This window comes from Nicotiana tabacum, chromosome 13 (assembly GCF_000715075.1).
Source record: "Nicotiana tabacum cultivar K326 chromosome 13, ASM71507v2, whole genome shotgun sequence".
NCBI lineage: Eukaryota > Viridiplantae > Streptophyta > Magnoliopsida > Solanales > Solanaceae > Nicotiana > Nicotiana tabacum.
This window is the reverse complement of record NC_134092.1, coordinates 14,747,572-14,771,994: the sequence shown is the minus strand read 5'-3', so window position 1 is coordinate 14,771,994 and position 24,423 is coordinate 14,747,572. Positions and strand designations below refer to the sequence as shown.

Here is a 24,423-nt window from a genome sequence, read left to right as displayed (position 1 = left end):
GTTAGTATAAGTATTTACCACACACATTTCTATGAACTACTGTACATTTAGACAATATGCCTATAGGGTGTATATTATATGCTTTTTGTTAACCTAGATACCATGCCTATATAACTTCAAATAATCAATTGATCAATTGCTTCTATTACTTTAGTGTACTGCACATCTAGATATCATGACTATAGGATTCTAATCTTTAATCAACTATTTCCATTGTTTTCATTATACTGCCCCGCCTAGATGATATGTCTATAGGAATAAGGTGTTATAAAATCAAGTCTAATTGTCAATTGTTAGAAATCGTGCCTATAAATGTTGTCGCACACATAAGAACTGTTTATGAGATCAACGTGTTAATACTAGACTTTGACAACTGTCTCACAGCCTAATTATGCAACTGTTAGAAACCACGCCTATAGGACATTAATGTCTGCCTAAGGTGCATGCTTATAAAATCAGCATTAGTAATCTGGTAACTCGTATCGCTTTATTGCCTCACCAACAATTAGAAATCATGCCTATAAGACTTGCGATGTTTTAACCTGCCTATACGCTGCTTATATAATACTGGAATCCAGAATCACCTAGAAACCATGCCTTAGGACTTTAAATTTTGATTCTGAAGTTATATATTGCTTGAACTGCCCGCGTGCATTTATTGCTTATGTGTGGAGGCTAACTTGGGACTTCAATTGTGTTTATGTGAAGTCCTATCTGTTTTGAATGTCGCCTAGTTTTATCATTTTGAGCAACCTAAGCTGAGTCTAGAACCGCCTAATAGTAAGTCCAAATCCTCCTGGACCATAGGCATGGGACGAGTAGTGCACGCATAGGGTACTATTTAGAATTGAATTAGAGCGCGCTTAAGTAACAACCTCAACATAGTAATTGGGTAGGAGGAGATGATAGTCTGTGCTCGCTGAATAATATGAGCAACCCCTATCTTGAGGGAGTTACGAAATATTATTTATGTTGCACGGGGTGATCCTTTAGGCTAAAACACTTAGGACCCCCTTTCTTTATGTACCTTTTATTTACACTCAGTCATTTAACATAGATCGATGTAATTGTATCCTTGTAATCATTAAGATTTGTATCGATTCTCTTGTGTTATAATAAGACTCTTCGACTTCTGAATTTCCCTTTATTTACTTGATAACCTAGCCTAATTACATAATTCACATAGTTTAACGTCTGGCCGGTACCCACAATTGTGAATCTCGAAGAGTGCCTAACACTTTCTCTTCGAGGTAATTTGAGCCCTTACCCGATTTTTGGTTGCGTTTACTAGTCAAATAGAGTTATTCGCAAATATGTGGCCTAACACACCTTAAAATCGTTATGTGGCGACTGTTCTCTTTTAATACCTCCTTTAAAAGAGTTATCATACGTCAAAACCCGCTTTCGCGAGAAAATGGGGTGCGACACCGAGAGTGGACTTTTTGATATCGGGGTCAGATTTTAATTCCAGAAGTTGGAATAGGTCCGTAATGCTAATTTTGACTTGTATGCAAAATTTAAGGTCAATCGAACTTATTTTGATAGGTTTTGGCATCAGATGTAGAAGTTAGAAGTTCTAAAGTTCATTAGGCTTTAATCGATGCGCAATTCGTATTTTTAGCACTGTTTGATGTGATTTAGAGACTCGACTAAGTCTATATGATATTTTAGGACTTGTTGGTATATTCATATGGGGCCCTGGGGGCCCTCAGGTATGATTCAGATTTGAATCCGGAACAAAATTGGACTTGGTGCATTGCTGAAGCTTGGCAGTATCTGGTGCAATCGCACCTGCACATATTGGGCCGCAGGTGCGGCACCGCATAAGCATCCCTCGAGCCGCAGAAGACGTTTGTGGCCTGCCCAGCTATGATCACAGATGCAGTCAGAGTTCGGCAAAAGCGGACTCGCATATGCGTTTGGGGAAGCGCATAAGCAGAAAGGCCTGGAAGGCCTGGTGATCGTAGGAGCGGAGACTTTCCACAGAAGTGGAAGCACATATGCGGTTGTCCCTTCATAGAAGCGCAAACGCAGGTGCGCTTAGGGTGCCGCAGAAGCGAGTTTTCATGGCCTAAGTGATGTCCGCACCTACGATGGAAATTCCGCAAGTGCGGAGCCGCAGATGCAGCTAAGGTCTCGCAAAAGCGGAAGTGCTGGGCAGAATGGCTTAAAATCGAGGGTTTTCCATTTTATTCATATTTTGAGATATATAGCTCGGATTGAGGCGAAACGTTGAGATATTTTCAGAGGAAACATTTGGGGTAAGAATTCTACACTTATTTTTTTTTATTAATATCCACTAATCTATCATTAATTTCTTCATTTAACTAAGGATTTGGGTTGAGAAATTTGGGAAATAATGGTGAAAGTTCTTACACCGAATTTTTGGGATTTGAAAGTCGATTTGAGGTCAGATTTGAGTAATTTTGATATGGGTGAACTCGATATTGAATGAGTGTTCATATTTTGTATCTTTTACCTGATTTCGAGACGTGGGTCCGGGTCGACTTTTTGGGGCGATTTTTTTAATTCTTTGCTAAAGTCGTAAATTTATTATTTAAATTAGTTTACTATAGTTATATTTATAGTATGTAATTGTTTTTGCTAGATTCGAGCCGATCGGAGTTGGAAAGTCGAGGGAAAGGCATTCTTATTGATTGATTAAGCGAGATTTGAGGTAAGTGACTTGTCTAACCTTGTGTGGGGGAAACTCCCATTCGGTTTTGGTACTGTTATGGTATTTTCAATATATGAAGGCCGTATACACGAGGAGATGAGTGCGTACTCGGGTTAAATGTTAAAGACCCGGTTCTTGCAATGTAGTTACCTTTTTAATTCTTTAACTGAGTTACTCTAGCACGTGTAGTCATCATGTTCAGCCTAATGTCGCATGTCTAAGTGTCTTCTCTCTTACTTGCAATTTGTGCAACATGCTTAGTTAGATTACCTGCCTCCTTGATTTTGTATTTAGTCTTTAACTGTAGGATTCCTTGCTATAATTTCATTGTCCTGTTAGTTACCTGTTGCATATTTACTTTTGGGACTACGAGGCGGTACCTCGGGAGCGCCCCTGTTGTATATTTACTTTTGGGACTATGAGGCATGTTATGTCGAGGAAGAGGCAAACCTGAAAATAAAGACCAAGATGTTACGAACACTCAGTCAAAATTTCAGCCCGATCCAACGGTTAACGAATTGAAAAACATGATTTGAAGTTGGCTGGTCGGAATTAAAATCTGCAGCAAAACAAATATTTTTATTCTCTCTTGATGAAGGCTCTCTCAAAAACCATTCTTATGTGCTTAAGTCTTTCAAAGGCTTGTACCAATGAGCATAGAATAATTCTCCAAGGTTGTCCTATTTATAGATAATGAGTGGTGCTTTCTCTTAAAGCAAAACCAACTCTAAATAGGAATAAAAACCGAATCCAATTCCAAATAGGAATGGAAACCAAAAGAGAATAGGATTAGGCCATTGGGCCTTTGGCTGGACAACATGGACATGTGCCCAACAAACTCCCCCTCCAGCCAAGGGGCCAAATGTGTCTTCAAGTAGAGGAACTATTGATAGGCTTCATGCGTGCAAATTTTCTGCAAAATTTATGTTTATCTGCAACCACCTTCCCTTGTAGATCTTCTAATAGAGGTTTCAGGAGCATTCGAAGTAGTTACCTAAGCAGGAATTGGTTGCTGATCAACCACAACTTCATCAACTGGAGCATCCATAACATCTACACCATGATGATCATTTTGATCTTGATCACTATCTTCATTATTGTCTTGGGTTCCTTCATGTGCAATAGGTGCCTTAGCAATAGAGACTGGATCAATATCAACTAAGCTCTCATTACTCTGAGAATCTATCTTCTCAGCTTTGCCAATATCTTCAATAGTCTGGTCTTCAAAGAATATTGCATCACGACTTCTAATAAGTTTACTGTCAAATGAATTGTAAAAATGATATCCAAACTCATCTCGACCATAACCGATAAAGATGCACTGCTTAGTTTTCATATCCAGTTTCGATCTCTCATCTTTAGGAACATGCACACAAGCTTTACACCCAAAAACTCTCAGGTGATCATAAGAAACATCTTTGGCAAACCAAACTCTGTCTGGGACATCACCATCCAAAGCAACAACAGGAGACAAATTGATAACATAGGCAACAGTGTTAAGTGCTTCCGCCCAAAATGTATTTGGAAGTTTAGCTTCTGAAAGCAAGCATCTAACTCTCTCAACTAGAGTTCTATTCATCCTCTCTGCCAAACCATTCAATTGAGGCGTCTTGGGCGGAGTTTTCTGATGATGAATTCCTTGTTCCTTGCAATAGTTATCAAAGGGACCACAATATTCACCACCATTGTCAATACAAATACATTTTAATTTCTTCCCCGTCTGTCTCTCAGCTAAGGCCTGAAATTCCTTAAACATGCCAAGTGCTTGATCTTTAGATTTCAAAGGATACACCCAGAGCTTACGAGAATAATCATCAATGAATGTCACAAAGTAAAGTGCACCACCTTTTGACTTTACTTTAAAAGGACCACACAAATCAGAGTGCACTAGCTCCAATAAATCGGGCTTTCTTGAGGGAGGATGGCTATGAAAGGAAACCCTTTTCTGTTTGCCAGCTAAACAATGGATACACCTTTTCAGCTTTGCTTGTTTCACTCCAGAAAGCAAACTTTTCTTAGCCAAACACGTAATCCCCCTCTCGCTCATATGACTCAATCTTCCGTGCCACAATTCTGATAAAATGTCACTTTCCACCAGATTTATGGAGTTATTAAGAATGGAGCCCTGTGTCACATATAAATGACCAGACTTGACTCCTCGAGCCACTACTAACGAGCCCTTGGTGAGCTTCCATTGGCCATTAAAGAGGGAATTATGGTAACCTTCATCGTCTAATCTTCCCGCGGAGATCAAATTGAAAGGAAAGTCTGGAGCATGCTTGACATCTTGAAGAACTAACGTTGAACAATTATTAGTTTTCAAATAAACTGTACCAACACCAAACACCTTAACTTCACTGGCATTGCCCATCTTTAACACTCCAGAATCAACAGGAGTATAAGATGAGAAAAACTCTTTTCTTGGTGTGACATGTGAGGTAGCTCCAGAATCTACTATCCATCTTGTCTCATGGGATACCAAATTGATGACATTTTCATCATAAGCAAAAAGAAGGTCATCTCGAACAATAGCAGCAACATTGTTCTTGTTATTTTTAACTTTCTTTCCTTCTCTAATGTCTTGCAACCACTTGTGGCAAAACCTTTTGATGTGTCCTTTCTTGCCACAGTGGTTGCATATAATATTATGGTATTTGAACTTTGACTTACTTCTACTTTTACCTCTATTCCTCGAGCCTTTTGTTCTATCTCTCCCCCGGTCTTCTGTAACCAAGATATCTGCTTGTGAGGACGAACCCTGAGATTTTCTCCTTACTTTCTCGTTCAACACACCACTCTTGGCATATTTCATGGTCACCTTACCTCCAGGAGCTGGATTTGTCAAAGAAATACAAAGAGTTTCCCAAGAGTCTGGCAGAGTATTAAGAAGACAAAGTCCTTATATCTCATCATAAAAATTAACTTCCATTCTAAACAGCTGATCAAGGACGCCCTGAAAATCATTTATGTGGTCAAGAATAGGGCTGCCTTCCTTTTATTTAAAGGTCATCAATTGCTTTAGCAGGAACAACTTGTTGTTCCCAGTTTTTGAAGCATAAAAAGTCTCTAGCTTTTCCCATAATGATCTCGCATGTGTCTGCGAACATTATCTTCAATCCATTGTTGTACATATACACATACTTGTTGGTGCTCGAAATCCCAGTCTTCATCAGATATACTCTCGGGTTTATGAGTTGCAAAAACGGGTAGATGCATCTTCTTCACGAATAATAAATCTTTCATCTTGCTTCTACAATAATTATAATTTCTCCCATTTAAATATACTATCTTGCTCATATTCTCCTCCATTCCGTAGCAACTTGGATAAATAACCAAGGCTCTACTGTTATGTTGAAAAAGAGGCAAACCCGAAAATAAAAAAGATAAAGAACACCAAATTTTAACGTGAAAAATCCTTCAAATCGAAGGTAAAAAAACCACGGGATCCCAAAGATCCAAATAGCTTCACTATAATAATAAGAGGGTTATAAAAGTTCTCCAAATTGGCTACACAACAAGTGCCAAACACGGAGCAACAATAGCAACAACAAATCAATTGAAGAAAAAGGAGAATCCACAAAACTAAAGCTGCTATTCGAGGCTCGCAATCAGATGCTAGGGACTCCAAATACAATCTTCACCATTCAAATCAAATATCAAGATGTTACACACACTCTGTCCAAATTTTAGCCCTATCCAACGGTTAACGAATCAGACAACATAATTTGAAATTGGCTGGTCGGAATTAAAATCTGCAGCAAAATGAATACATTTCTTCTCTCTTCTCTATTGATGAAGGCTCTCTCAAAAATCACTTTTATGTGCTTAAGTCTTTCAAAGGCTTTTACCAATGAGCATAGAATAATTCTCCAAGGTTGTCCTATTTATAGATAATGAGTGGTGCTTTCTCTTAAAGCAAAACTCTAAAAGGAATAAAAACCGAATCCAATTCCAAATAGGAATGGAAACCAAAGGAGAATAGGATTAGGCCATTGGGCCTTTAGCTGGATAACATGGGCATGTGCCCAACAAGGCGGTACCTCGGAGCGCCCTTGTTGCATATTTACTTTTGGAACTACGAGGCAGTACCTCAGGAGCGCCCCTGTTATGTATTTACTTTTGGGACTACGAGGCAATACCGTAGGAGCACCCCTGTTGTGTATTTGCCTTTGGGACTACGAGGCAGTATCTCGGGAGCGCCCCTGTTGCATATTTACTTTTGGGATTACGAGGCGGTACCTCGGGAGTGCCCCTATTGTGCATTTACTTTTGGGACTACGAGGCGGTACCTCGGGAGCCCCCTGTTGTTTACCTCTATTTGCTGTGTTGTTATCTTTCTGTAATTTCTCATTGTTTACTTCCCAGTCATTTCATTTTATTACTATGTCTTCTGCCTTGTTTCCTATTATTTTTCCAGTTGGGCCCTGACCTAATTTTATCACTACTCTATTGAGGTTAGGCTTGACACTTATTGGGTACCGTTGTGGTGTACTCATACTACGCTTCTGCACATGTCTTTATGCAGATCCAAGTGCATCTTACCAGCCCCAATATTAGTATGATGTGTTGCCGCTTAGAGAATTCAAGGTACACATGTCCGCGATCGCAGGCCTCGGAGTCCCCTTCTTCTCTTATTTCTTTATATTTTGATACACAGTGATGTATAGGATGATTCGGTACTGTACTTTAAGCTTCTGACTTATATCTCACCAGGTTTTGGGATTTTATGTACTGAGTTTTGGTAGATTCCTTTTATGAAATTGTTGGGATGTTCAAGTTATAATCTGTTATCTAATGTTTTCGCGTATTATTTAAGCTTACCTAGTTTTAAAGACTAGGTGCAGTCATGATATCCCACAAAAGAAAATTGGGGTCGCCTCATTTTTTTTTTGTTTGCTGAAATACTGTCGAATCCTTCACTAATCAAACACTTTCTGGTTGATATGCCGAGGTACCCGAAGGTTTCCTTTCTTTCTCTTTTTTTTTTTCTTTCTATTATACATATAATTTTTTCAATCTATGGCTACTTGGCTGTGTTATCTTGCTTCCAAGATTCTCCTCACCATCCAACTTGCATTTTTTTGTGTAGACATATTCTCTATACTCTGTCCTTTGATGTAGAAGGCATGTATCCACTTGATCCATAATTTGTCTTGCTTGTGAGACAAGTCCCAGTATATTTTTGCAATTGCAACAATATTCCAAGCCTGTAGGTTGCTCAAGCTGACACCCCCTATGGACTTGGATAGGTAGACCTTCTCCCAGGCAATAAGTTTTTTTTTTTTTGTAATTTCATTCCTTCCAGACCACATGTAATTTCTAGAGAAAGCTTCAATCAATTTGATCACTTTAGCTGGTAAGAGAAATTTTTGAGCCTAGTAGGATTGAATTCCAAATAAAATTGTTTGAATCAGTTGAGACCTTCCAGCATATGATAGCTTTTTTGTTGTCCATGAAGTTATCTTTGCTACAATTTTTGTAGTGAGAGGTTGTCATGTACCATAGTTAGTTTCTTTGTGTCTAACACCCTTAAATACTTGAAGGGTAGCTGCCCTAGGGAAGTTCAAGTCATGGGTAATCATCTTTAGAGCAAATGATACCTTTATTTATGTGTATTAAGAAAGAATGAGTTGAAAAGATTTAAACAAAAATAATCTTTCTTTGTTTTTCACTTCTTATGTGCTAATTTAAAGTTTGAATTATTTTATAACCAAATTAAAAAAGGATGGTAGCAGTGTAAAAAATCACATTTGTCGAAATTATGTGAATCATCACAACGAAAAATATGATATAGGCAGAATATCTTACTTACTAAGAAACGTGATAGATGATATTTTATACCATATGTCCATCAAAGAAATAGCACAGATGAGTGTCTTATCAGACAAAAAAAAAAGGATCAGTATGTGATCACACATCAAATATTTGTACTTGATCAGCAGCTCAGTGAGATAATAAACGAAAATATATCATCAGTCATTAATGGTTACAAAAATATTGTCAACAAATATTTTATTTTTCAATTTTTTTACAAAATCAATCAGCTTTGGTCAATTTTTTATTTTTGTGTAAATATGCGGGAAACTATTTTGACGTCCCGCGAAATTTATTTTTAATAAACCGACCAACTTTAGTCGGTTTTTTATATAAAATAAATTAAAATTAATATTAAAAAATCATTCGGTTATTTCAGTCGGTCATTTTAAAAAATCGACCGATTTCGGTTGGTTATTTTCGTGCGAAATTACAATTAAAGAGTACAAATAAAATAAAAGATAGTCTTAAACCAAAATGTACTAATAGTCTAGTGGTAGAATAGTATCCTGCCACATTACAGACCCCGGTTCGATTTACAGACGGTGCATTTTTAATTGCATAATTAAAATACCGACCGACTTCGGTCGATTTTTTCGACAGTTTTTTTTTTCGTTTTTGGTCGCTTGTGAAATTTTATTGACCGACCGAAATCGGTCGGAAATTGCGACCGACTTCGCTCACTATTTATTACCGACCATCCTAATTTCGACGAATTAATCGAAAATCGGTCAATTTTTTTAGTTTTTCGATCAATTTCGATATGTATTTTTGGACGATTTTAGGCAGTTTTTTAATAGTGATTGAAGAACATAACAATCATACTATATTATAAATAGAAATGTTTAAGTGTAAAGTTAAATCACATTATTCATAGAAAGCTGAAAAATATTTTTACCCCTCATCTAAACACTAATGCTATTATGTATTAGTATTATCAAATAGTAAATTCACCTTCCAATAAAGGTAAAACTCGGAAGATTCTAAGTAAAAGATTGAATTACCTAACTCTTCATAAAAAATTAATAGATTTTTATATACTTACAAAAATAATAAAACAAAACAATACCTTCAATTTAGTACACAACATATGTAAGTTACAAGGTTAGTTGTGAAATTTTTAATTTTTGTAGATATATGTATCTAAGATATTCAATTTATACATAGTTAATTTCATTGAATTAATGCATGTATCACCCCATCATCAAAACCAGGTGCATTAACCAAACTTCTCTTCTTTTCTCTCATAAGGTGAACCTAGCAATTAAGGGAATGAGTAATCCAATATAATAAATACTAACATTTATCAGGATAATAATTATTATGTTCTTTAAAATCAATATAATCTTTGCAAATACCCAAGTATCCTGATAATTCCACAGAATCCATGCCTTTTTCTTGGCTTTTTCCCCTAACTTCCACTCCTTCGTTCCCATTATATTTATGTTAGTATTAGATTTTAATAGATTGAATTTGGTCTTTATTGAGTTATTCAATGCAAATAACTCCTTATATTCTCCGGTTCTTTCATAGCAAGAAAGAGACTGCTGGTTAAGTTTTGAGGGTCATTTGGTCATTTCTTTTTTAAAGGATATTTTAGTAAAAATACTTCACCTAGCCATGTTTAGTTTTAATATTTGAATGGCTAGTAGGAGAACTTCCTACATTTCCGAAATAGCATCCCGCATTTTAGCCCCACCTTATCACACCGCATGGCTTCTAGTAGTTCTCCTACTAGCCACACGTATCAAGCCCACCTTATCTCACCGCATGCGTTTCAACCCCAAAACCTTATACCACCACATGCGTATCAATATCACAAGATATTACAAATCGCACCTCGAGTGCCCAATATCACAACTTGCCAAGAAACCAACAACAATAGCATTTTCACAACAAGTAGCCCATGACTCAACCACAATGTGTACAAGAGTATCAACAATAACAACTAGAAGTGCATAACTCAACAAGAATAGTATTTTACAACTTAACACTTTGCCTCAATGTGAATCACGGCCTTTATAACTCAATGTGACTTTCAACAATAAGATATTCCAAGAATAACAACTTCAAATAAAAAATTTAACGGTTAAATAAGGAATATGGAATAAAGGAAACAAGAACTTCAACTAAACATGTAGAGCAATTAACAAGTAAGAGATAAGACAAGTAGAGTATGTGAAAATAGACTAATGATGATGAATATAATATGATAAGATAACTCAATTAACGCATGAAAGAAATTTATATAGCTAAAACCGATAAATTTCCACTTTTAGCCCGTGTACACACTCGTCACCTTGCGTACACGGCTTTCACACATCACAATTATCACAAAACAACACCAATCCTAAGGGGTAATCCCCCCACACAAAGTTAGGCGTGACATTTACCTTAAATCACGCTAACTCAATCCACTAGTAGGCCTTTCCATCGATTATCCAACTCCGAACGGCTCGAGTCTAGCCAAAACAACTGCATACTATAAATATAAACTATAGGAAACTAATTTGAATAATAAAGTTACGATCTTTGCAAAGAAATAAAAAGTTAACTCAAAAAGTCAACACGAGCCCGTGTATCGGAAACCAAAATTACAAAATCCGAACACCCATTCAATAACGAGTCCAACCGTACAAGAATTACTCAAATCCGACCTCAAATCGCCTTTCAAAACCCCAAAATTTTGGTCTAGGAAGTATTTACCATTTCCCCCCAAATTTTCAACTCAAATCCCTAATTAGATGATGAAAATGGTAATAGATTCATGAAATATAGTCCAATCCGGATTAGAATCACTTACCCCAACAATCTCCTTGAAGAACCCTCAAAATATCGCTTCACACCGAGCTTTCTAGGTCCAAAATATGAAAAATGAGATGAACCCTCGGTTTTAAAACTTAAATTCTTCCCATGTGTTATCCTTTTTCGCGAACGCGGAATGTGCCTCGCGTTCGTGAAGCACAAAATTCTCAGTTGCCAGATTCCTCTTCTCGAACGCGATATCCCCCACACGAACGCGATGCACACTGAGCTCAGGCCTACGCGAATGCGACGCCTCATACGCGAAGAACAACTCTTCTTACCTTCACGAACGCGTGGCCAACTTCGCGAATGCGAAGAACAAACCTCACATGCTTCCCAGATACCCTTCGCGAACGCGAGAACACTCTCGTGAATGCGAAGAAGGAAACCAGACATCCGAATTTTCAGCAGTTTCAACAATCCTTAAGGTTCCGAAATGCGCCGAACGTGGTCCGAATTACACCCCAGGCCCCCGGGATCTCAACCAAATATACCAACAAGTCCTAAAACATCTTACGAACATGCTCGAAGTGTCAAATCACATCAAACAACAATAGAACCACGAATCACGCATTAATTTAAGCCTAATGAACTTATGAACTTCCGAATTTCAAAACTAATGTCGATTCATACCAAGACAACTCTGATTGACTTCAAATTTTGTACGCAAGTCATATATGACATGACATACCTATTTCAACTTTCGGAATAGAGATCCGATCGTGATATTAATAAAGTCAACTCCCGGTCAAACTTTCCAACCTTCCAAACCTTCAACTTTTCAACTTTTGCCAATTCATGCCGAAATGACCTACAGACCTCCAAATCAAAATCCGAACACGTTTCTAAATTTAAAATCACCATACGGAGCTATTAAAACCTCCAAAACTCTATTCCGGAATCATATACGCAAAAGTCAAACTACGATCAACTCTTTCAACTTAAACCTCCAACTTAGTGACGACGTGTCCCAATTCTCTGTGAAACTCACCCGAAACTAAACCAAACATCCCGAAAAGTCACATAATCACAAAATAACATATATGAGGCTATAAATAGGTAATCAGAACTAAATTCCTCACAACGGCCGGCCGGGTCGTTAGAATATTACCATAACAAACCAAACGATTTGCAAACTAAGAGCATCTTGTTGTTCCAATCAAATCTGATCAGAACCTCTCTAGATCTCAAAATATAAAAGGAAACAATCTACCATCCATAATCACAACTCTAATTACATAGCCTCTGTATCAAAACTGGACAGTTCCTGGCTCTCTTAGAACATGCTAACATACTAATCCTCTCCCTAAGTTCCTTTTTAATTTGTGTCTCTATAAATGCACTATTTACAGTGATCCTCCTGAAATGTTTCCAATCCCGAGCTTGCCAAATGTAGTATATTAGTGCACCAATGATTGATGTTGCTACTTCCTTCCTGATCTGCCTCCAGTGCGTATTCTTGATCCATTGCAAACTCCTGTTAACAGTGTAGGATGGAATAGTTTTTCCTGACCAATTGATCAGTGCCTCCCGTACATTTTGGATCCAATTACAATCCACAAAAAAATGCTGGTGAGTCTCAGGTGCTGCACGATCAAGCAGTAGGCAATTGAGGTCTCCATCGATAGGAATGTTCAGCCTCATCAGTCTTTCTTTGGTCATTAGCTTGTCTTGGTATGCTAACCAAGTAATCACTCTTTGCTTTGGCAGCATTACAACATTCCATATAAGCTCAGCTTATCTCAGCCTGGTCATGTTTCACTTCAGTGCTATGTAGCTGTTGGAAACTGAGTACAAACCATTAGCAGTCAGTTGGTAGACACCTCTATTGTACCATTGTCCAATGTTCTCCTTTAGAGCATTCAAATTTTTCCAATACCAGCTACAATCTTGTGGGGGTTGGTGCTTCCAGATATTGTGATTGGTTTACTTAAAGACTTCATTAATCCATTTCACCCATACTACATATTGTTTCGTTGCCACCTACCATAACAGCTTACCAACAGAAGCTATAATCCATTGTTTACATCCCTTTATGTTCAGTCCTCCATATTTTTGACGTATACATACCTTTTTCCATGCAACAAGTGATACCTTCCTTTGGCCTAAGGCTTACTCTCTATGAAGTTTGTATCATTTATACAATTGGCGTTAAGGGTATTCCTTTCTGGAAATATATTGCTTGTGAGACCACAGTTGGTGTTATTTTGTATTATGTTATGTCGTTGAATTATGTATATGCTGTTAGGATGTGTTTCTAGGGCTCTCTGACAGATTGATAGGCAAAATTACAAAGGGAACTCTGGCAGAACTTTTGGAAATTTTGGGAGTTAGTCAAATTTGGAGCTGCTTGAATGTGGTATGAAACAAACTGAATTGCATAAGATGCTAATGGCGTATTTTTACCCTTATTCGAGGACGAATGATCCTAAGAGGGGGAGAATCTAACACCCCAAAAAATTTCGAATTACTGAAGTGTAAAACCCGGTAAAATTTTCAAAGAATATAATATTTCATGGTGCCGGATTAGGCTTACGTGTTGAGGATTATAGAAATAAATAAATTGCCTCCGTGAAAGTGTTATGGCAAAACCAACAGGTTAAATAAGCTACTTGGGAGGCCGAGAAAGCAATGAAGAAAAAGAATCCTTATTTGTTTGAATGACCATGTATTTCTAAAGTTGTGATCTAGGAAAAATTGTAAGGCTTACTCTCTATGAATTTTGTATCATTTGTACAATTGGCGTTAAGGGTGTTCCTTTCTGAAAATATATTGCTTGTGAGACCACAGTTGGTGTTATTTTGTATTATGTTACGTCGTTGGATTATGTTTATGCTTAGGATGTGTTTCTGGGGCACTCTAACAGGTGGATAGGCCAAATTACAAAGGGAACTCTGGCGAAAATTTTATAAATTTTGGGAGTTAGTCAAATTTGGGGCTGCTCAATTGTGGTATGAAGCAAACCGAGTTGCATAAGATGCTAATGGCGGATTTTTACCCTCATTCGAGGACGAATGATCCTAAGCGGGGGAGAATGTAACACCCCGAAAAATTTTGAAGTACTTAAGTGTAAAGCCCGGTAAAATTTACAAAGAATATAATATTTCATGGTGCCGGACTAGGCTTACGTGTTGAGGATTAAAGAAACAAATAAATTACCTCCGTGAAAGTGTTATGGCAAAACCAACAGGTTAAAGAGGCTACTTGGGAGGCCGAGGAAGAAATGAAGAAAAAGTATCCTTATTTGTTTGAATGACCATGTATTTATAAAGTTGTGATCTAGGAAATATTGTAAGGCTTACTCTTAATGAATTTTGTATCATTTGTACAATTGGCGTTAAGAGTGTTCCTTTCTGGAAATATATTGCTTGTGAGACCATAGTTGGTATTAATTTGTATTATGTTACGTTGTTGGATTATGTATATGTTGTTAGGATGTGTTTCTAGGTCTCTCTAACAGGTGGATAAGCCAAACTACAAAGGAAACTCTGGCGAAAATTTTGGAAATTTTGGGAGTTAATCAAATTTGGGGCTGCTCGAATGTGCTATGAAACAAACAGAGTTGCATAAGATGCTAAAGGCGGATTTTTACCCTCATTAGAGGACGAACGATCCTAAGCGGGGGAGAATGTAACACCCTGAAATATTTCAAAGTACTTACGTGTAAATTCCGGTAAAATTTGCAAAGAAAATAATATTTCATGGGGCCGGACTAGGCTTACGTATTGAGGATTATAGAAATAAATAAATTACCCCCGTGAAAGTGTTATGGAAAAACCAACAGGTTAAAGAGGCTACTTGGGAGGCCGAGGAAGAAATGAAGAAAAAGTATCCTTATTTGATTGAATGACCATGTATTTATAAAGTTGTGATCTAGGAAATATTATAAGGCTAACTCTCTATGAATTTTGTATCATTTGTACAATTGGCGTTAAGGGTGTTCCTTTATGGAAATATATTCCTTGTGAGATCACAGTTGGTGTTATTTTGTATTATGTTACGCCGTTGGATTATGTATATGCTGTTAGGATGTGTTTCTGGGGCTCTCTGACTGGTGGATAGGCCAAATTACAAAGGAAACTCTAGCGAAACGTTTGGAAATTTTGGGAGTTAATCAAATTTGGGGCTGCTCGAATGTGGTATGAAACAAACTGAATTGCATAAGATGCTAATGACGTAGTTTTACCCTCATTCGAGGACGAATGATCCTAAGCGGGGGAGAATGTAACATCCCGAAAAATTTCGAAGTACTGAAGTGTAAAGCCCGGTAAAATTTGTAAAGAATATAATATTTTATGGTGTCGGACTAGGCTTACGTGTTGAGGATTATAGAAATAAATAAATTGCCTCCGTGACAGTGTTCTGGCAAAACCAACAGGTTAAATAAGCTACTTGGGAGGCCGAGGAAGCAATGAAGAAAAATTATCCTTATTTGTTTGAATGACCATGTATTTCTAAAGTTGTGATCTAGGAAAAATTGTAAGGCTTACTCTCTATGAATTTTGTATCATTTGTACAATTGGCGTTAAGGGTGTTCCTTTCTGGAAGTATATTGCTTGTGAGACCACAGTTGGTGTTATTTTGTATTATGTTACATTATTGGATTATGTATATGTTGTTATGATGTGTTTCTGGGTCTCTCTGACAGGTGGATAAGCCAAACTACAAAGGAAACTCTGGCGAAAATTTTGAAAATTTTGGGAGTTAATCAAATTTGGGGCTGCTCGAATGTGCTATGAAATAAACAGAGTTGCATAAGATGCTAAAGGCAGATTTTTACCCTCACTCGAGGACGAATGATCCTAAGCGGGGGAGAATGTAACACCCTGAAATATTTCAAAGTACTTACGTGTAAATTCCGGTAAAATTTGCAAAGAAAATAATATTTCATGGGGCCGGACTAGGCTTACGTATTGAGGATTATAGAAATAAATAAATTACCCCCGTGAAAGTGTTATGGAAAAACCAACAGGTTAAAGAGGCTACTTGGGAGGCCGAGGAAGAAATGAAGAAAAAGTATCCTTATTTGATTGAATGACCATGTATTTATAAAGTTGTGATCTAGGAAATATTATAAGGCTAACTCTCTATGAATTTTGTATCATTTGTACAATTGGCGTTAAGGGTGTTCCTTTATGGAAATATATTCCTTGTGAGATCACAGTTGGTGTTATTTTGTATTATGTTACGCCGTTGGATTATGTATATGCTGTTAGGATGTGTTTCTGGGGCTCTCTGACTGGTGGATAGGCCAAATTACAAAGGAAACTCTAGCGAAACGTTTGGAAATTTTGGGAGTTAATCAAATTTGGGGCTGCACGAATGTGGTATGAAACAAACTGAATTGCATAAGATGCTAATGACGTAGTTTTACTCTCATTCGAGGACGAATGATCCTAAGCGGGGGAGAATGTAACATCCCGAAAAATTTCGAAGTACTGAAGTGTAAAGCCCGGTAAAATTTGTAAAGAATATAATATTTTATGGTGTCGGACTAGGCTTACGTGTTGAGGATTATAGAAATAAATAAATTGCCTCCGTGACAGTGTTCTGGCAAAACCAACAGGTTAAATAAGCTACTTGGGAGGCCGAGGAAGCAATGAAGAAAAATTATCCTTATTTGTTTGAATGACCATGTATTTCTAAAGTTGTGATCTAGGAAAAATTGTAAGGCTTACTCTCTATGAATTTTGTATCATTTGTACAATTGGCGTTAAGGGTGTTCCTTTCTGGAAGTATATTGCTTGTGAGACCACAGTTGGTGTTATTTTGTATTATGTTACATTATTGGATTATGTATATGTTGTTATGATGTGTTTCCGGGTCTCTCTGACAGGTGGATAAGCCAAACTACAAAGGAAACTCTGGCGAAAATTTTGGAAATTTTGGGAGTTAATCAAATTTGGGGCTGCTCGAATGTGCTATGAAATAAACAGAGTTGCATAAGATGCTAAAGGCAGATTTTTACCCTCACTCGAGGACGAATGATCCTAAGCGGGGGAGAATGTAACACCCTGAAATATTTCAAAGTACTTACGTGTAAATTCCGGTAAAATTTACAAAGAAAATAATATTTCATGGTGCCGGACTAGGCTTACGTGTTGAGGATTATAGAAATAAATAAATTGCCTCCATGATAGTGTTATGGCAAAACCAACAAGTTAAAGAGGCTACTTGGGAGGCCGAGGAAGAAATGAAGAAAAAGTATCCTTATTTGTTTGAATGACCATGTATTTATAAAGTTGTGATCTAGGAAATATTGTAAGGCTTACTCTTAATGAATTTTGTATCATTTGTACAATTGGCGTTAAGAGTGTTCCTTTCTGGAAATATATTGCTTGTGAGACCATAGTTGGTGTTATTTTGTATTATGTTACGTTGTTGGATTATGTATATGTTGTTAGGACGTGTTTCTGAGACTTTCTGACAGGTGGATAGGGCAAACTACAAAGGGAACTCTAGGAAAACTTTTGGAACTTTTGGGAGTTAGTCAAATTTGGGGCTGCTCGAATGTGGTATGAAACAAACTGAGTTGCATAAGATGCTAATGATGGATTTTTACCTTCATTCGAGGACGAATGATCCTAAGCGGGGGGAGAATATAATACCCCGAAAAATTTCGAAGTACTTAAGTGTAAAGCCCGGTAAAATTTGCAAAGAAACTAATATTTCATGGTGTCGGACTAGGCTTAAGTGTTGAGGATTATAGAAATAAATAAATTGCCTCCGTGAAAGTGTTATGGCAAAACCAACAGGTTAAAGAGGCTACTTGGGAAGCCGAGGAAGAAATGAAGAAAAAGTATCCTTATTTGTTTGAATGACCATGTATTTATAAAGTTGTGATCTAGGAAATATTGAAAGACTTACTCTCTATGAATTTTGTATCATTTGTACAATTGGCGTTAAGGGTGTTCCTTTATGGAAATATATTACTTGTGAGATCACAGTTGGTGTTATTTTGTATTATGTTACGTCGTTGGATTATGTATATGCTATTAGGATGTGTTTCTGGGGCTCTCTAACAGGTGGATAAGCCAAATTACCAAGGGAACTCTGGCGAAAGTTTTGAAAATTTTGGGAGTTAGTCAAATTTAGGACTGCTCGAATGTGGTATGAAACAAACTGAGTTGCATAAGATGCTAATGATGGATTTTTACCCTCATTCGAGGACGAATGATCCTAAGCGGGGGAGAATGTAATCCCCCGAAAATTTTTGAAGTACTTAGATGTAAAGCCCGGTAAAATTTATAAAGAAAATAATGTTTCATGGTGCCGGACTAGGCTTACGTGTTGAGGATTATAGAAATAAATAAATTGCCTCCATGATAGTGTTATGGCAAAACCAACAAGTTAAAGAGGCTACTTGGGAGGCCGAGAAAGAAATGAAGAAAAAGTATCCTTATTTGTTTGAATGACCATGTATTTATAAAGTTGTGATCTAGGAAATATTGTAAGGCTTACTCTTAATGAATTTTGTATCATTTGTACAATTGGCGTTAAGAGTGTTCCTTTCTGGAAATATATTGCTTGTGAGACCATAGTTGGTGTTATTTTGTATTATGTTACGTTGTTGGATTATGTATATGTTGTTAGGACGTGTTTCTGAGACTTTCTGACAGGTGGATAGGGCAAACTACAAAGGGAACTCTAGGAAAACTTTTGGAACTTTTGGGAGTTAGTCAAATTTGGGGCTGCTCGAATGTGGTATGAAACAAACTGAGTTGCATAAGATGCTAATGATGGATTTTTACCTTCATTCGAGGACGAATGATCCTAAGCGAGGGGAGAATATAATACCCCGAAAATTTTTGAAGTACTTAAGTGTAAAGCCCGGTAAAATTTGCAAAGAAACTAATATTTCATGGTGTCGGACTAGGCTTAAGTGTTGAGGATTATAGAAATAAATAAATTGCCTCCGTGAAAGTGTTATGGCAAAACCAACAGGTTAAAGAGGCTACTTGGGAAGCCGAGGAAGAAATGAAGAAAAAGTATCCTTATTTGTTTGAATGACCATGTATTTATAAAGTTGTGATCTAGGAAATATTGAAAGACTTACTCTCTATGAATTTTGTATAATTTGTACAATTGGCGTTAAGGGTGTTCCTTTATGGAAATATATTACTTGTGAGATCACAGTTGGTGTTATTTTGTATTATGTTACGTCGTTGGATTATGTATATGCTATTAGGATGTGTTTCTGGGGCCCTCTAACAGGTGGATAAGCCAAATTACCAAGGGAACTCTGGCGAAAGTTTTGAAAATTTTGGGAGTTAGTCAAATTTAGGACTGCTCGAATGTGGTATGAAACAAACTGAGTTGCATAAGATGCTAATGATGGATTTTTACCCTCATTCGAGGACGAATGATCCTAAGCGGGGGAGAATGTAATCCCCCGAAAATTTTTGAAGTACTTAGATGTAAAGCCCGGTAAAATTTATAAAGAAAATAATGTTTCATGGTGCCGGACTAGGCTTACGTGTTGAGGATTAGAGAAATAAATAAATTGCCTCCGTGATAGTGTTATGGCAAAACCAACAGGTTAAAGAGGGTACTTGGGAGGCCGAGGAAGAAATAAATAAAAAGTATCCTTATTTGTTTGAATGACCATGTATTTATAAAGTTGTGATCTAGGAAAAATTGTAAGGCTTACTCTCTATGAATTTTGTATCATTTGTACAATTGGCGTTAAAGGTATTCCTTTCTGGAAATATATTGCTTGTGAGACCACAGTTGGTGTTATTTTGTATTATGTTACGTTGTTGGATTATGTATATGCTGTTAGGATGTGTTTCTGGGGCTCTCTGACAAGTGGATAGGCAAAATTACAAAGGGAACTCTGGCGAAACTTTTGGAAATTTTGGGAGTTAGTCAAATTTGGGGCTGCTCGAATGTAGTATGAAACCAACTGAGTTGCATATGATGCTAATGACGGATTTTTACCCTCATTCGAGGACGAATGATCCTAAGCGGGGGAGAATGTAACATCCCGAAAAATTTCGAAGTACTTAAGTGTAAAGCCCGATAAAATTTGCAAAGAAAATAATGTTTTATGGTGGGGGACTAGGCTTATGTGTTGAGGATTATAGAAATAAATAAATTGCCTCCGTGATAGTGTTATGGCAAAACCAACAAGTTAAATAGGCTACTTGGGAGGCCGAGGAATAAATGAAGAAAACGTATCCTTATTGTTTTGAATGATCATGTATTTATAAAGTTGTGATCTAGGAAAAATTGTAAGACTTACTCTATGAATTTTGTATCATTTGTACAATTGGCGTTAAGGGTGTTCCTTTATGGAAATATATTACTTGTGAGACCACAGTTGGTGTTATTTTGTATTATGTTACGTCGTTGGATTATGTATATGCTGTTAGGATGTGTTTCTGGGCTCTCTGACTGGTGGATTAGCCAAATTACAAAGGGAACTCTGGCGAAACTTTTGGAAATTTTGGGAGTTAGTCAAATTTGGGGCTGCTCGAATGTGGTATGAAACAAACTGAGTTGCATAAGATGCTAATGACGGATTTTTACCCTTATTCGAGGACGAATGATCCTAAGCGGGGGAGAATGTAAGACCCCGAAAAATTTCGAAGGACTTAAGTATAAAGCCCGGTAAAATTTGCAAAGAAAATAATGTTTCATGGTGTCGGACTAGGCTTACGTGTTGAGGATTATAGAAATAAATAAATTGCCTCCGTGAAAGTGTTATGGCAAAACCTACAGGTTAAAGAGGCTAGTTGGGAGGAAGAGGAAGAAATGAATAAAAAGTATCCTTATATGTGGTAATGACCATGTATTTATAAAGTTGTGATCTAGGAAATATTGTAAGGCTTACTCTTAATGAATTTTGTATCATTTGTACAATTGGCGTTAAGAGTGTTCCTTTCTGGAAATATATTGCTTGTGAGACCATAGTTGGTGTTATTTTGTATTATGTTACTTTGTTGGATTATGTATATGTTGTTAGGATGTGTTTCTGGGGCTCTCAGACAGGTGGATAAGCCAAACTACAAAGGAAACTCAGGCGAAAGTTTTGGAAATTTTGGGAGTTAGTCAAATTTGGGGCTGCTCGAATGTGGTATGAAACAAACTGAGTTGCATAAGATGCTAATGACGAATTTTTACCCTCATTCGAGGACGAATGATCCTAAGCGGGGGGAGAATATAATACCCCGAAAAATTTTGAAGTACTTAAGTGTAAAGCCCGGTAAAATTTGCAAAGAAACTAATATTTCATGGTGTCGGACTAGGCTTAAGTGTTGAGGATTATAGAAATAAATAAATTCCCTCCGTGCTAGTGTTATGGCAAAACCAACAGGTTAAAGAGGCTACTTGGGAGGCCGAGGAAGAAATGAAGAAAAAGTATCCTTATTTGTTTGAATGACCATGTATTTATAAAGTTGTGATCTAGGAAATATTGAAAGACTTACTCTCTATGAATTTTGTATAATTTGTACAATTGGCGTTAAGGGTGTTCCTTTATGGAAATATATTACTTGTGAGATCACAGTTGGTGTTATTTTGTATTATGTTACGTCGTTGGATTATGTATATGCTATTAGGATGTGTTTCTGGGGCTCTCTAACAGGTGGATAAGCCAAATTACCAAGGCAACTCTGGCGAAAGTTTTGAAAATTTTGGGAGTTAGTCAAATTTAGGACTGCTCGAATGTGGTATGAAACAAACTGAGTTGCATAAGATGCTAATGATGGATTTTTACCCTCATTCGAGGACGAATGATCCTAAGCGGGGGAGAATGTAATCCCCCGAAAATTTTTGAAGTACTTAGATGTAAAGCCCGGTAAAATTTGTAAAGAAAATAATGTTTCATGGTGCCGGACTAGGCTTACGTGTTGAGGATTAGAGAAATAAATAAATTGCCTCCGTGATAGTGTTATGGCAAAACCAACAGGTTAAAGAGGGTACTTGGGAGGCCGAGGAAGAAATAAATAAAAAGTATCCTTATTTGTTTGAATGACCATGTATTTATAAAGTTGTGATCTAGGAAAAATTGTAAGGCTTACTCTCTATGAATTTTGTATCATTTGTACAATTGGCGTTAAAGGTATTCCTTTCTGGAAATATATTGCTTGTGAGACCACAGTTGGTGTTATTTTGTATTATGTTACGTTGTTGGATTATGTATATGCTGTTAGGATGTGTTTCTGGGGCTCTCTGACAAGTGGATAGGCAAAATTACAAAGGGAACTCTGGCGAAACTTTTGGAAATTTTGGGAGTTAGTCAAATTTGGGGCTGCTCGAATGTAGTATGAAACCAACTGAGTTGCATATGATGCTAATGACGGATTTTTACCCTCATTCGAGGACGAATGATCCTAAGCGGGGGAGAATGTAACATCCCGAAAAATTTCGAAGTACTTAAGTGTAAAGCCCGATAAAATTTGCAAAGAAAATAATGTTTCATGGTGGGGGACTAGGCTTATGTGTTGAGGATTATAGAAATAAATAAATTGCCTCCGTGATAGTGTTATGGCAAAACCAACAAGTTAAATAGGCTACTTGGGAGGCCGAGGAATAAATGAAGAAAAAGTATCCTTATTTTTTTGATTGACCATGTATTTATAAAGTTGTGATCTAGGAAAAATTGTAAGACTTACTCTATGAATTTTGTATCATTTGTACAATTGGCGTTAAGGGTGTTCCTTTATGGAAATATATTACTTGTGAGACCACAGTTGGTGTTATTTTGTATTATGTTACGTCGTTGGATTATGTATATGTTGTTAGGATGTGTTTCTGGGGCTCTCTGACAGGTGGATTAGCCAAATTACAAAGGGAACTCTGGCGAAAGTTTTGAAAATTTTGGGAGTTAGTCAAATTTAGGACTGCTCGAATGTGGTATGAAACAAACTGAGTTGCATAAGATGCTAATGATGGATTTTTACCCTCATTCGAGGACGAATGATCCTAAGCGGGGGAGAATGTAATCCCCCGAAAATTTTTGAAGTACTTAGATGTAAACGCATACACAGACAGTTCTTTTGGCTACTTTGTAACCATTTATGCGACCGGTATGCGGTCCGCATATCGGTTATGCGATCACATGCCTTGTTCCGAAGCTCCATTTCTGAGTTTTAAAAACTTGACCCTACTTCGTTAAATACACGTTTTGGGTCATTGTTGAGCTATAATCTGATATTTTAGAGTGAGAGAGAGTGCCCTAGAGTGAGAAGGTGTTCTTCAATTCTTGCTCAAGTTTTGGAAGATTAAGAAGGGAAGCTCACTAGGTCTTCATCCTAGAGGTAAGATTCTACACCCTAAACCCTAATTTTGAAATTATCTGAAAATGGGTAATTAGCAAGATACATTTTGGGCATGAGAGTTGTTTATTTTACATGGATATGATATCAAGGGGTGTAGGACGATTGTTGAAATAAGCATGGTAAAGATTGGGTTGTGGGATGATGGAATCCTCCATAAAAGGACTTTGAAACCTTAATGCACACCTAATGTTTGATAAAATGCTCAAATGAGATAGAACCATAATCATCTTCCTAATTTTGGCTTAATTTGTTATATTTCTAAAATAGATGAAGTTGCTAAGAATTCCGAAACGTTTTAGAGTGTAAGGAAGCTCAATTGAGGTATGTTGGCCAAACTCTTCTTTAAGAATTGGAATTCCTATTATTCCTGTAAGTTCCAAGATGTTGATTACAAACCGAGTATTCCGATAAGTTTTGTGATAAAGATATATGTTCAATTTGTGTTTCAAATGATCTTATCATATTGCATTATAAATTGAGGTTGTGTTTCCAACTATGGATTGTGTATCCACATGTTATAATTTCAAGTCGTGATTTATCTGAAAGTTATTATGCCAAGTTATGTAGAGATTGGGATTTTGATACACCTCCACCTGCATATATCAGGGTGAGGCGGCATGACCGCTTTGTGTAGGGATTAAGGTATTGTGGGACTGCACCTCCATCCGCATACATTGGGGTGAGGCGGTACGCCCGCTTTGTGTATAGTTTGGTATTGTTGTGGCACCACCACCCACATATATATATATTGGGGTGAGGCGGCATAGCCGTTATGTGTTGGTATTGGTATCGTTGATGCATTTCCACCCGCATACATTCGGGTGAGGCGGCATAGCCGCTTTG

The 24,423-nt window shown here is 37.2% G+C and overlaps 1 protein-coding gene across 1 annotated transcript; it reads right to left on the bottom strand.

The window, feature by feature from the left end:
- Nucleotides 1-12,526: 12,526 nt before the first annotated feature.
- On the bottom strand, nt 12,527-13,009 carry LOC142167989 (uncharacterized). Its single transcript, XM_075228631.1, has one exon. It carries the CDS (start codon nt 13,007-13,009, stop codon nt 12,527-12,529), a length of 483 nt encoding a protein of 160 aa, XP_075084732.1.
- Nucleotides 13,010-24,423: the final 11,414 nt, after the last annotated feature.